General features: G+C 46.1%; 1 protein-coding gene across 1 annotated transcript; it reads right to left on the minus strand.

Moving 5' to 3' along the window:
- Positions 1-9,076: 9,076 nt before the first annotated feature.
- OTUD1 (OTU deubiquitinase 1) lies at positions 9,077-10,763 on the minus strand. Its single transcript, XM_039527477.1, has one exon. It carries the CDS (start codon positions 10,521-10,523, stop codon positions 9,288-9,290), a length of 1,236 nt encoding a protein of 411 aa, XP_039383411.1. The 5' UTR covers positions 10,524-10,763; the 3' UTR covers positions 9,077-9,287.
- Between the last annotated feature and the right edge of the window lie 4,353 nt (positions 10,764-15,116).

Consider the following 15,116-nt stretch of genomic DNA (forward strand, 5'->3'; position numbering starts at 1 on the left):
CTCCCTGGCCACACAATAGCAGATCTTAAGGTGGCCATCCTCCAGCAAAAAAACTTTAGGACCGGACTTCTAAGAGAAACTGCTGAGCTTCAGTTCATTTGCAAATTTGACACCATCAGTTTAGGATTAAACAAAGACTGTGAATGGCTTGCCAACTACAGAACCAGTTTCTCCTCCCTTGGTTTTCACACCTCAACTGCTAGAACAGGGCCTCATCCTCCCTGATTGATCTAACCTCGTTATCTCTAGCTTGCTTCTTGCTTGCTTATACTTACCTGCCCCTGGAAATTTCCACTCTCTTTGTTTTGTTATGATGCCTCTCTTTGTTTTGTTGTGAACTCGGGGGCCGGAGCTGCTTATCTAAAAAACAAACACAGCTACTGTTTGCTGTGAATGAGGCAGGCAGGGGGATGAATGTCCACAGCTAGTGTTTGCTTGAGGAGAGAGTCCCTCGGAGCAGCTGCTTATCTGGTCTGAAGGCTATTTGCATTTAAGAGTGTGGGGGAAGTTGTAGGAATTTGAAAGGCAGGGAGCTGACACAGTGTTGGCTCCAAAAATCCACTCTCTCTCTCTCTCCCCCACACTCCCTGTCACACTCCATCACACCCCCACTCTTTTGAAAAGCACGTTGCAGCCACTTGAATGCTGGGATAGCTGCCCATAATGCACCACTCCCAACACTGCTGCAAATGTGGCCACACTGCAACGCTGGTAGCTGTCAGTGTGGCCACACTCCAGAGCTTTCCCTACACAGCTGTACGAAGACAGCTGTAACTCCCAGCGCTGCACACCTGCAAGTGTAGCCAAACCCTCAGTCCTTTTGACTCTGACCCAATCTCTACAAGTAGCAATATGGCTCATAATTAAGTGTACAAGAATCACTTACATTTTAACAATAAACAGAGAACTTTGCTAATTCCTTCAGATTGGCAGGCCTTGTGTTACATATATTGATGTAACTCTCTTCCAAAACAAAACAACTTTCGCAATTGCCCTATTTTGGCCACCGCCTCTACCCCTCCTCCCCATGGTAAGCAGCACAACAGCTCTGTCAACTTCTAAATTATATGAGATGGTTAATTTAACTTAGCAAACATTTAAATGACTAAGAGTCCTATATGGAATTTGGTAGGATGACCAGTTTGACAGAATTTTTCTTTCAATCCTAGCTTGAGGTGTAAAATGTAAGAACAGGCAGTTCCTCCTGGATGTACACTAATTCAGTGCAGTAGAAATTTAAAGGAAAGGTGAACAATTCATGTAAACACATGAATTGGTTATCTTTTAATTATTATATAGAAGACAACCTAAAAATAAGTTTTGATCCTTTTTTATACATTTATATACAAAGGAATATCTACTGTCATTCCAGAGATAATTGTGTATTAGTTCCAAAAGTTCCTATGTAAAAGAGTGAATGTTATCAGTCATGGGAAAAGTAAGGGCTACTCTTGGACATATTAAGTAGGCAAACCATAGTAAATTCTAAACCGCACCCAGAGCAGGCATCCGGATCCAGGCATTTGGCTGTCCTACATTACTGGTTAAGTGTAAAGGTGAAAAATGAAGAGAACTACATGCAGCAAAAAACACAAACATGCCCAAGAATGGCATCTGATCCTTTGTGTATGTAGAAAGAAGATGATCCAGATAATGATGTATTTGGATGAAGTTGGCTGGTAGTCCTAAATTAAAAACATTAAATGAACAAAAGTTAAAAATATTTAATATCTCCTAACTTATTGGAGCACCCATAAATTACAACAGTATTTTTTTTATCTAATCCATGTACATTATTTTTATTGAGTGAAGCAGGCACATCACATAATTTGACGTAAACAACATTTCTCCTACCCCTAAAAGTAAAGTGGAAAAAATTAACTGTTTCAACATTTGTCTTTACTGTGCCCTGTGTTGTCACAACCTGTAGGGTAAGCTATGCTCTAGGGGAGGGGATTTTCAATGGGACTTGTGCTCCTAAATCACAGAGCTTTGAAAATCCCACCCTAAATTATTTCTAGCCAATAATAAAATACAGGACATTTTGTTACAAACATCCATCTTCAGGAATACATGCATATATGCACATACACTCCTCCCCTCCCCAAGATATCATATACACTCTGCCTCTATTGTAAGTCATGAAAGAGAGGCTATTCTGCAATTACGGGTCAGAAGTGTTAAATTCAAGGTACAAGAAAAATAAGAGGGTGTAAAGGTATTAAAATATTTTCCACAGAGAGTAAGCTTGCACACTATGGGGCACTGGACTTGCATTAGCTTTAGTTCCTAAAGCAAGTCGCCTCTGCCTGAGTGTTTCTTTAGCAACATAGCACGAGTACTCATAATTAATTACCTGTTCAAAGTTACACCAGTTGCTTATAGCAACTCTATATCTAGGTTACCTAACACTTTTTTCAAGAAGCTCTCACACTACCAGTCCTTGCAAGAGGCCTTTGATAGTCAGTAGCATGGGTGGCAAGTTTGTAAAAATTTTGGTGGTGCCCAGAACCCGCCCCCCAACTCTGCCCCCCCAAACTCCGCCCCCACCTGCCTAAGGTTCTGGGAGGGGGCTCGGCGGGGGAGGTCTGGGGTGCAGATCCTGGGCTGGGGATTAGGGTGCAGGAGAGGTGCAGGGTGCAGGCTTTGGGATGGAGTTTGGGTGCTGGGTGCAGGCTCTGGGCTGGGGCAGGGGGTGGGTGTGCAGGAGGGGGTGAAGGGTGCAGGCTTTGGGACGGAGTTTGGCGTTGGGAAGGGGTGTGTGGGAAGGGGGAGGGGGTGCACCTTCTGGGGAGGGAGTTTGGGGATAGGAGGGAGTGCAGGGTGAGGGCTGTGGGGCTGAGGATGAGGGGCTCATGAATCAGGAGGGGGCTCAGGGCTAGGGAAGAGGGTTGGGCTGTGGGGTGAGGGATGTGGATGAGGGGTTCATGCTGCGGGGGGGCTCAGGGCCAGGACAGAGGGTTGGGATGTGGGGTGAGGGCTGTGGGGCTGGGGATGAGGGGTTCATGCTGCGGGGGGGCTCACGGCTGAAGCTGAGGATTAGGGTGCAGGGGGATGAGGGGTTCATGATGCGGGGGCACTCATGGCTGGGAATGAGGATTAGGGTGCAGGGGGATGAGGGCTCCGGCTGGGGATTAGGGTGTGGGGGATGAAGGCTCTGGCTGGGGATGAGGGTTTGGGGCGTTGGAGAGGCTCAGGGTAAGGGCAGCCTGCCTTGCCATTAGTGGAGGGCAGGCACTAGGACCCTGCGGCAGCAGACAGCAGTTCTGCCGGGAGCCCTCCAGCAGCACAGAGCAGGCAGGGGAGAGGCGCGCCGCTGCTTTCTGTCAGGCAGGGACGCGGCGCGGCGGGGGGGGGAGAACAACCGGGGGGGGGGTAGCAGGTGGGGGCTGGGACCTGCTCCAGGCAGGGACACGGCGGGGCGGGGGGAGACCTGCGGGGGCCGGGGCCCGAGGCCCGATCCAGGCAGGGCCGGGGGAGAGACCCAGCTGCAAATATTGCTGGAGCAGGGCACCCAGCCCTGAATATTCCTGGAGCCCGGGCACCGCAGGTGTATATAACCTGCCGCCTATGTAGGGTGGGCTCCATGGTCTAGAGCAGAGGTTCTCAAACTGGGAGGAACAGAATGTTTTCGGGGTGGGGGGTGCAAGAAGCTTGAGGGGAAAAAAAACTTACTGTGTACATTTTACACACAGCAATGAATAACTAGTAAAGCGGATTCCTCCAGACATATCAGGTCCTCCGATGGCGCTGTGCATTATGACAGATTTCTAAGATTGCACAGCATTATAAAAAGTCATTGACATCTGTACATTAATCTGTTTGCTGCAATGCACTGTGCACATTTAATTATAAGCATGCACCACAATTGCAGTTTTGCTTTTGCTCTTATTGCAATGGATCGTTAGCTCATTCGTGCAACAGAAAAAAAAAATCAAGCGAAAAACAAAGAAGCCAAAACTGATTCAAGTGAAGCACTGCCATCACATATGAAGTTTTTGGTGAGAGATAAGTGTTAAATCACCATTTCCCTTCTGTCAAATGATTTAATCAGGAAAGTTGACAGCATGCCAAAACAACAACTGAACACAAACAGTAATGAGCTGGGCCTACACCACACTAAACCAGCCTGCAGCACAGCACATGCTGTCCTGATCACCACATAGGGCAGAAATGCCCTCACTTCCAGGAGTGGGAGGGGGAGAGAAAGAGCTGTGCTTTTGTGGGAGCAGGATTTTATAATTGTACCATGAGAATTAATGTATGATTTGATTTCATCCTGCCAGCCGTTTTTGAATAGCAGAAAGGAATTGCAGACCAGAACAATCCTTATGACTGATTATGGTCACCCTTTTGTTTTAGGATAAGTTATGTCTACTATGATTTCCTATATGTATTACAAATTAGACACTCTAGTTAAATATACATTTCTTTGGAAAAAGGTTTAGAAAGTAAGAGACAGGATCTTGTATTGTGTCTATTTTAAGGAGATTAGAGGAATGTTGCAGGCCTGAAGCTCCAATGTGAATTGTTTTAGTTATAAGATTTACAAAGGCTTGATTTACAATGTATCCTGCTGAATATAAAATACTGCTGTCTGTATACTTTTGAAGGTTTCTGTAAGAGATTGCTTGTGTGAATGAGGAATGCATGTATCAGGAAAAGAAGGTGTGAAAGCCATCACAAATGTCCATTTGGTTAAGAAAAAGTGAGAGACTTGGAAAGACCAGGAGACAATTAGAAAACATCCATTGTATCCGAGAAACATGTTAGCAGCATTGACGACCTCAGAGGTGAGTCAGGCACCCCGGAAGGCGAGACAACAGATAGGAGATAAGGATGGGAAGCCCAACAATAACCGTCAAATGATAACATTAGAAAACCCCAAGATTAACACCATTTAAGGACTAATGATTACAGGATGACATTGCAAAATGCATGGACTCAAATGGGAATTTACAACTATAAAGCTGGGGTGTTTTGCCATGGAACTGTGGGTTCAGTCCTGCAAAGTCTTGGAGTATCGGATCGCAACGGACAGAACCCAGCTCCTTACTTGTGCTCAATCTAACTGGCCATTAGATTGACTCGAGCTACAACAGACTGGTAACTATAAACATCAACTGGCAGGAGAGAGAGAGTGTGTGTGTGTGTGTGTGTGTGTGTGTGTGTGTGTAAAAAGCGTATGCTAACTATTGTATTTTCAATAAATGTGGTGTATTTGCCTTTCTCCCCTTGAAAAGATCCCGTGTGCTTTGTATAGCATAACACTTCCCACCCCCCAGATCCAGCATATAGCCCCCGTTGTCCATCCCAAACTCTGGCATAACAGCCTTCTCTTGTTCCCAACTAATGTAGCTCATGCTGTATGGCAGTAGTTCTCAAACTTTGGTACTGGTGACCCCTTTCACATAGCAAACCTCTGAGAGCGATCCCCTTATAAATTAAAAACACTTTTTAATAAATATATTTAACATTATAAATGCTGGACGCAAAGCAGGGTTTGGGGTGGAATCTGACAGCTTGTGAGAGCTCGGTGAAAGGGGCTTGGGGGGGTCAGGATGCAGCTGGTTGGGGCTTACTGGGGTAGGGTGGGGGTCCAGGTAAAGGGGATCCTGGCAGGGATTGAGGGTTTGGGTCTGAGCTGCCAGGGAGGGATGAGTGAGTACTGGTGCAGCTTCTCTTTGCTTCCCCAAAGAAACCATTTTCTGCAAGGCAGCAAAGAAAAGCTGTGGGGGGCATTTTTCTGCTGTGTTGCAGTAGCACAAAATTTCCCCAGGTGGAGTAGTGAATCATTAGGGTGACCAGATAGCAAGTGTGAAAAATCAGGGGGGCCATATAATTGGCGCCTATATAAGAAAAGAAAAAGCCCCAAATATTGGGACTGTCCCTATGAATTATAGAATTTCCATCGTATATTATGTGATGTGAGTACTGTCTTCTTTCAGCAGATATGCTATACTCATTTTAAAAACAGACTACAAATTAGAAGTGAACCTGGTCCTGAAACAGAAAAGCCACTTTTATGTTTTTTCATTCATTACTACATATAATACACTACATTTTATGAAACATTAAGTATTATTAAAGAGTCTGAACTGAGAAGTTTCTCTTCTTTTAACAGTTCACAATTTAAGTCTCACCTCAAAGATATTTTGGAGTTACAATATTCTGACTATATTACATCTGACAAGTGTTGTCCTTTTAAATATACTAACACACACACACTTTCTGCTCACTAATCACTTTGGTAGCTATTAAAAATGCCACTCACAAAGTCCCTAGGGTGATCCCCCCCAATGCCAAAGTTGATCCAATGCCTTCTTTTGTGCCCTCATTACCTACAAACTAATCACAAACCCTTGTAATTAGTGCACAGAAAAGTACAAACAAAGAATATACTGCTAGAGCCCTGCATGGATACAAAATTTATATCCATGGATGTGGATATCCAGGGATTTAAAGCGGATTATGTGGAGCTGCAGGGCTCTACCAGGAACAGCAGCAGTATGTTGGACCACTGGTCACAGGAGCCAGCACCCAGCCCGGGCAACTCCTTCAGCATGGCTGTACGCCCCCAGCCCTGTCCACTGGGACAGGCACCAGGCTCACCAGCAGCTCTCCCTGGTCATGCTTGTGGGTGCAAGCAGCTTGTATGCTCCTAAGCAGGAGATGCAAACTGCTGCATAGATTAACTGCAAATTAATTGGGTTGCACCCAATAGGCATTTGCCCTCCCTAAATTATTGGTGATGTTACGTAAAGGTGGGAGTGGGAAATGAGACCAATAATCAGTTGACTCAGGACTCAGCTTTAACAGTACAAACTTATATGTCTGTCAGGGGTGTGAAGAGGTGTGATCCCTGACTGACATAACGTGGTGGTAAAAGGCCGTAGTGTAGATATAGCTATACAGCAGAACCTCAAAGATGAACTCCAGAGTTATGGGCTGACCGATCAACCAGACAGCAAGTGAAACCGGAAGTAACCAATCAGGCAGCAGCAGAGACAAAACCAAAAAAACCCAAACACCCCAATTGATCATTCTCTGTGTGATCATTAGCAGCTGTTTACCATAATTTAGAAAATCATTTTAGATACCTGGTAATGAACTACTCAATATTTGGGTCCTTAAAGTTTACTAGGTAAAAGTAGATAAGATGGCAATCATTCTTACAGCTTAATGTTTTGTTTCTTTAAAAATGTGTGCGTACATTTTTGCCTTAAGCTTACTTATCTCAGAATTCTATCTCCTTACAGGAGATTCAAATAAAGTCTATGATTAACACAAGTGGACTGGCATCTACTGGTAGAATTCTAATCTTGTTCATCAGCTGACCAAAGACAGAAGTTAGTCTACATTATAGTGTCACACAGTTGTAAGAGGCACAAAAGCTATAGAATTGCAGAGTAGAGAATAGTACCCACTGGGTACGTCTATACTGCAATAAGACACCTGTGGCTAGCCTGGCTCAGCTGACTCAGGCTCCACAGGGCTTAAAATTGTAGTGTAGCACTTCAGGCATGGGCCAGAGCCCAGCTTCTGAGTTGCTGTTAAGAGGAGAGTCCCAGAGCCCAAATATCTACACTGCAATTTTATAGCCCCATGAGCCCAAGTCAGCTGACCCGGACCAACTGCAGGTGGTGTTTTATTGCAGTGTAGACATATCCAATGTTACTTGCTACTGATCCTGCAGCAGTTTTTCTGACTTGAACCATTTCATATCTCAATTCTAGTCTTATTCAGACACTTTTGATGTGCAACAGTTAATAAAAATGGACTTCTAGTATTATTGGCTATACACTAAACTATAAGCAACACAGCATACAAAAAAAATTGGCTACTAAGATATATTGTAGCATACCTCATAATTATTTGAGTTTGAAAAGCTTAAGCTATTTATACAAAAAGTTTTAACAACCTGCAGATCCAGTATTTTTGCATACTCCTCCAAAGACCAGAATCTTTGTAGTCATTTTGTCTCCCACCCCCGCCCCATGTGACTGTAGGAGACAAAACAATCCTCTACAGACATAAACAAAGAGCACTGTGCAACTCTTAAGAATTTAAAAGAAAAACCAAATAAAATTATACACTTTATTCATTCCATTTTAGCTAATATTCCTATTATACAAGTACAGTAGTAATTCAAAAAAATCACAAAATATTACAAAATAAAAAAGTACAAACTGCATTACTTAATAAATATGTCTAACAAATTAAAGTTAACAGGAGATTAAAGAAGATAGCTCTCAGGTTGAAAACATTTAATGTTTGACCCAGCAAACCACACAAGTCTTGCTTTAAATACTTTTTACATAATATAGGACAGTGCATTATATTTCTTGATTAGAAAACAACATCAAAAGGAGTAAAATGTTGTGATAACAGCCTGCTGATGCAATGCAAGTGCCATGGGGCACAGAAAAGGCATTAAAAAAAGAAAAAAAACTCAAACCCAAATACTGAGGTACAGCCAATTCTTGCCAAAACTACAAACTATTATCTTATCACAACATTCTACATTAAATTTCTATTATTACAGTTGAATAAAATATAAATGGAACAATGGGTGAGTCACCCAAAGCAACCGAGGCCTATTTACTCTAAACAGTAATTAAATACAGAAGAGTCACAATTGCTCCCTGTACCATTCATGAATAGCTACATTCCAACGGGCTTATAAGACTTGTTCTGTGCTTGAGGCAATCAAAAAACTTTTTGAAGTAGCTATTTAAAAGTTTTCTGCACTTTTATCCAAACCATTGTTTAGCTAAAGTTTATTAACTGTCCATCAATCAGGGAAAGTCGGTCCAGCTAACATTCAAACTGGCTGACATCAATTTCATTTGGTAGTTTAAGTTGTATGGGTCAAATCACAGAAAAAAAAATTGTTATATCATAAACCTTATTTACAAAATAAACCTCTTACAAACTTTTCTGGCTGCACAGCTGAAAGCCAGAGGCCAACATGAGATGTAGGAGATGGAGGTAACAGTTTAAAAAAATAATGTGCAAAAAATACATTCTTCTAGAAAATAGAGAACTGGAAAAAAAACCACATATACATGGAGAATCCGCTTCCAAATAATCCAGGTCTAACTTTATACAAGAGAATATTACAAATACAAGTTTGGATTTGTCATCCCCCCGGTTTAATATTGTAGGGAGGCTCCTCAGTCTAGGGCACCGCTGCTTTATGAAGGATTAAGGCATCACCACCATGGCCGGTGCAAACTGTCTCTCTTGACCTGGAGTAGGGCTTTGAGCCTCTAGACTAGGCAGTCTCATGAGCAGGTGTTCTGCTCGATGTACATCTTAGACAGTGACATGGCCATGGATTTGGCAAGCTCCTCGTCCCGCCTCCGCTGCACCTGAGTCTGCCTGCACCAGGCCTCGTACTCCGGGTTGGGACACACACAGTCCAGCACAGCGTCGTAGTGCCCATTGCTGAGCCAGCTCAGCCAGATGCTGGGCCGGGCCGGGTCCTCAGGGCCCAGGTAGTGGGCCATGGTGGAGACGGTGGGGCTCTCTGGCCTGCCGCCCGTGGTGAGGTGAATGTTTACGTTCAGCATCTGCCCCATGGCCAGGAGCTCAGGGTAGCCAGCCCAAGCGCCGTCCTGGGCGGCACCGATGAGAAACTCGCCCACATCACCCTCGATGATGGGGCTGAAGTGGTGCAGGTGGTCGGCGATGTAGTGCACAGTCTGCTCGCGGAGCTCGCTGTGCAGCCGCTGGTCCCCGTACACGGCCTTGCAGATGGCGCGGTACAGGCAGTTTCCGTCAGGGATGATGTGGAAGCGGAACCGGCCCTTGTGCCGCAGGTATTTGTCCTGCTTCTCCACCTCGGCCAGGTACAGAGCCAGCTTCTCACTCCGCTCCGGCCCCCTCCTTGGGCCGGGGCCCTCCTCCTCCTCCGCTAGCGGGGAGCAGGGCAGGGCCTGGCCGCTGCTCTCCTCGCCGCCGCCGCAGGAGGCTGCCGGGCCGGGCTGGGCGCCGGCCGCCGCCTGCAGAGCCTGGCAGTGCTCGCTGAGGCGGAGGCTGTGGTTGCTGGGCTCCTCCGGGCGGTGCGGGGCTGCGGCGGTCTCCGCGTCCCCGCCGGCTTGTCTCATGCTCTCCAGGATGCCCTCGAGCCAGGCTCGGCTCTGCGGAGAGGCCGGGGCCAGCTCCACGGGGGGCTCGGGGCGCTGCACGATGCGGATGGGCACGATCCTCTCCAGCGGCCTCCTGCGGCTCACGGTGATCTGCGCGCTGGAGCTGTACTGCGGGGCCGCCGCGGGCCCGCCCGGCATCAGCTCCAGGCAGGAGGAGAAGGCGGTCATGGCGGCACCGCTGCCTCCGGGCACCAGACTCTCCTTAGCGGGGTGCTCGGCGGCCGGGCTCTGGCCCGCGGCGCTCGCTGTGTCCGGAGAGGGGGGCACCGCCGGCAGGGAGACCTTGAACACGCCCGCCCCGCCTGCTGCCGCTGCCGCCGCCGCCCCCGATGCCGGGTAGTGGGTGATCACAGAGCTATAAAGCTGCATCCTCAGCCCCCCGCGGGCGGCCTTTTATAGGCGGGGCCAGGGCGGGGAGCGCCCGCGCTCGGGCAGCCGGAGAGGATGAGCCGCCCGGTTAAAAATAAACAGGAGCATCCCCCCCGCCCGCGGTGCGGCGGCAGGGCGGCAATTCCTGCTGCGCCACAACTGTGGGCGGCCCCCGCTCGCTAGCCCGCGCGCGGCCCTTCTGGAAGCTGCTGGGCCGCGGCGGGCGGGGCTGCTGCTGCTGCTGCTGGGCCTTGTTTACCTCACTCCCTCGGCACGTTGGAATGCGGAGGGCGGGGCCTGGTGGCGTCCCCTCTGTGACGTCACCGAGCGCCGCCGCGGAAAGGGAGGCTGCCCCCTCCCCCCAGAGCCGTGAGCGTGCCCGGCCGCTGTCCCAGGGCCGTGCAGGTCTGCGGGGCAGGGATGTGTGTGTCAGTGTCACCCCAGCAGTCCCAGGCTCGGCCCCTGCCCACCGGCCTCGCTAGCAGTTACTGCCACAACCACGTGCCCTGGGTCGGTCCCCTCCTCCCCCGTTAGTGGTAAAACAAGCCCGATTCCGGCAAAATGACACTGCTTGCAGCGTCTCTCTAGCGCCATTGAAACACACAGAACAAGGAGAAAAGGCAAAGACGAGGAATATTTTTTCTTAAGTTTTCACCTGTGCCTTGGGTTGAGTGCATGTGCTGCTGGGCTCTTCAAATCCCAACATATAATTTGGTCCTTGTTGGGGTGGTTAAGACCCATCACAAATATCAGTGGAGCTCAGGTTTGTTAAACCATCTGGCGAGAAAGCTAAGCAAAGTGACATTTGAAAAAGGGAAGATGGAGGTGGAAAGTGGGTGTGGGCAAAATAGGCACCTCTTTTCCCATTTCCTGTTCTCCCATCTCCTCTGCAGCTCCTGTTTCAGATCTTAGACGCTTACCTTGATCCAAAATCTTTATCATGTTGTCCCTTTACCTCTCTGTTCTCAGAAAAACCTGTCTCTAAAGCCTTTCTGTTTCTGCCTTCTTTTTTGTGCACCTGTCTCCTCTTTCTAGCTCCTCCCTACTGTTATTTTAAACTCATACCCTTAAACTGGTGCAAGAGACTGTGTGGACAATTTCAGTTTAAACCAGGCATATTTCAATTTATTTTAAATATGTTAAGGATTTATTTAAGCTAAATCAAAATAAGCCACACTCTTCACCTGAAATAAGAGTGCCCACATTAAGGTTGCTACCTTTTTAGGCCCCTAAGGCCCCACCCTCTGCTTCCTTCCTGAGGCTCTGCCCCCTCCCCAAAAGGCCCCATCCCTGTCTGCTCACTTCTTTCCCTCCCTACTTCTGTTGCTTGCTGGATCTTCTCAAGGAGCCTGCCTGCAGGTAGGAGGTAGGCCCAGCTGGGCTGGGGCTGATGCAGCTTATTGACCTGGCCCTCTTCCGGCCATTGTTTAAGGTTGCTAGGTCCCCTTTTCAACTGGACTTTCTGGTCAAAAACCGGGCACCTGGCACCCCTAAATGGCATCCAGACACAGAAGCCAAAAAAAGGGCTGTCCAAGTAAAACCCAGACAGGTGGTAACCTTAGCCCACACAGCTGTTGGTCCTGGTTTAACAAATGTGTTTAGATAAGGCTTTAATCTCTCTCTTCTCTTCCTGTTCCCAGTGTGTGGCTGTTATCTCTTGCCCTTTTGGCTCCTCCTGGAAGTTGCCTGGCTGTCACTCTTCCATTTATTCCATTCCCTTAATGTTGCCATGGGTGATTTCAAGTTCCATGATTCCTCTGACTTTTGTGTGCTTTCTATAACTTCCTAGTTACCTCCAGCTCTAGCTCAATTCCTCCATTCATTGCTTTAGTCAGTGCCTTTACCTAGACCTGATCTACACACAAACATTTACTGTGATATAGCTGCTTATTTCAGTGGGAGCAGGCATGCATCCACATACATATCTGTCTCCCATCAATAGATTTCCATAGTTAAATCAATATATTTGCCATGCTTTAAAATAAAATAAATAAATAGGGCAGCTCTGTGACAGTGCAAGTAGGTTTCTGCGGGTATCCCACATTGCACCATGAATTGACCTGTCTAGTAAGCTTTCTGCACTTCACTGCCCAAGGTTGCAGGAGTGCAAGCACAACAGCGTGAACATACTCAATAATCGTATTGATTTACCTTTACCTGCATAACTTCTGTATGTAAAAAACATCTTCACTATGTACTGCTCTGTTTCTCAGATTCCAAACTCCATCTTTGATCAACATGTTATTACCATTTTAAAAAGGGTTTTAATTATTCCTTTATTTTAAATACAATTTTCTGTTTTCTTTTTTTCTGGCCTCCTTTTTTTCTCCCTCTTTACCCCTCCATAGGCCCAATCCCGTAGTTCAAACACATCAACTTCCACAGACTTCTATGTATAACCCATTTTTAGTTCCCTCTTGTAAATCTAAGTAGAAAATACACACATGAAATTGTATATGCTGTTATAAATCCAACTATTAGTTCTATACGTATCCTATACACATACTGCTTTGTCTCCAGTGAGGACCCCTACAAGAAGAAACTAGAAGTCATCAACTAATAGAAGCGTGGAAACAATGTAATTTGAAAACTTAGGTCCCCAGAATGATTCGTGGTTGGTTTATCTATGCCCATAATGTCTTGGAATCAAGTTGCCCCAATTTACCTCACCCTAGGTATTATCAGACACATATCTACCTCTCCATCACAGAGAGTGACAAAGTGTATGTACACTCCACTGATTATGTTCTGACAGACACATTGACTAAGTATCACCCGCTTACTCTAAGATCAAATTTTTGCACCAACATTTAGTCTTATCAGTTGCTGAATAAAAATTGGGAACTGGTATCAGGGCCGGCTCCAGGTTTTTTGCCGCCCCAAGCAAAAAAAAAAAAATAGCTGGAGTGCTGCTGCTGAAGCAAAAAACAAAAACAAAAAACAGCGAGTGCCACCCCTTGAAAAGAGCCGCCCCTAAACGACCGCAATGCCGTCCCTGGAGAAGTGATGCCCCAAGCACATGCTTGGAATGCTGGTGCCTATAGCCGGCCCTGACTGGTATTCACCAGTTACCTTGGACAGATACTTCATAACCTTATTTTTACATTCTAAAATTTTCTCCAGAATTCATCCCACAAATCAAATACCTCTTGAAGTGTTTCAATAATCTGATTGGGGCAGACCCCTAAAAACTTTAATACAGTAAGATTTAAATTGTACTAGTGATCTCTTTTTCCTCTTTCCTGTTTTAGCTTTCTTATACTCTATTTAAAAATTAAAGAAGGGGAGTTAATTTATCACTACTTTATCAAAAATAGCAACTTTTTCTTTAGTTATCAATTGCCTTAGTTTCAGTGAACCATTTCCTTTATTCCCATACTCTGAAGCTGAGGTCATAGCTACTGGAATAGTACCACATAGCATTTCATTAGGTATTTCTATAAAGGATAAACTTTGACACTTGACTCAGCATATCCTAGTTGACTTTATACAAAGATAAAAAAGAAAATTGTTAAAAGTTGTGATACTTTAAAAATATTAGGTATTTAAGAGAGACAGTTGTCCTATCATAGAATCTTTAATTTTGGAGAACATTAACGTGTCTACACATTTGGGAAGTTTACTGTAGTACTGGGGACCTTTTACTGTGAAGAGTTACAAGGCCAATATGTTCCCACACTTACCACATCAGAAGTTGAAATATAAAAGGAATACTAGGCACTAGTTCATGTTGAAATTATTTGATTGACCTGGCATGTCTGGAAAGTTGATACTTTTAGAATGAATAGTGATGTCACAGTAAGCCAGGGGCATTGCAGGCAACGTACTTCAAGGACATAGAGTATTACAACTTCTCTGAAAGTTAGAGAATGACTTTTGTATTTCGGAATGTTCTGAACTTCCCTTCAAATATAGTTAGTGAGACCAGCAGCTAAGACTCTTCAGACCTGGACAAATCAATGATTACACATTAAGAATTTTCCCAGTCAGAGGGCAATAAATAGCTACTCTTCAGTTAGTATGAAGCATCTCAGAGTTTCTTCATCACTTCTTACCCGTTTCCTCACTCCCCCTGCACAGAACTGGCCCGTGCCCCTCTGAACCCCCCCACATCTTTCCAAACAGATCTGGTCTGAACCCCTCTGGCCTCCCTTTCCCCGCACACTGAGCTGGCCTGAGCCCCTCTGCCTCCCTCCCCCTGCACAGAGCTTGCCCGAGCCTCTCCCCCTCCTCCTGCACAGAACTGGCTGGAGCCCCTCTGGCCCCCCTGCTTGCCCTGCCACTCATCCCTCTCCCCCGCCCCCCAGCACTTTTTTGGCAAAACTGGGCTGTAGCAAATAGGACAAATGGCCAGTTTTGCCAAAATAGTCAGGATGTCTGGGTCAGGGCTTAAAAAAGGGACTGTCCCGGCTAAAATGGGACGTATGCTCACCCTAGGCTGTAGTAAGAGCTGCCCCAGAGAAGCCACCTCTTTGGAAAAGTGTGCATATACTAGCTCAAACTGGATTATCCACAGACCAACGGACAAAGGGTTTTTGTATAAATAGCCTAATTTTAAACTGGCTCGTGGCCTTCTTTGTGATGCAGCAAATG

This window comes from Mauremys reevesii, linkage group 2 (assembly GCF_016161935.1).
Source record: "Mauremys reevesii isolate NIE-2019 linkage group 2, ASM1616193v1, whole genome shotgun sequence".
In the NCBI taxonomy this organism is placed as follows: Eukaryota; Metazoa; Chordata; order Testudines; family Geoemydidae; genus Mauremys; species Mauremys reevesii.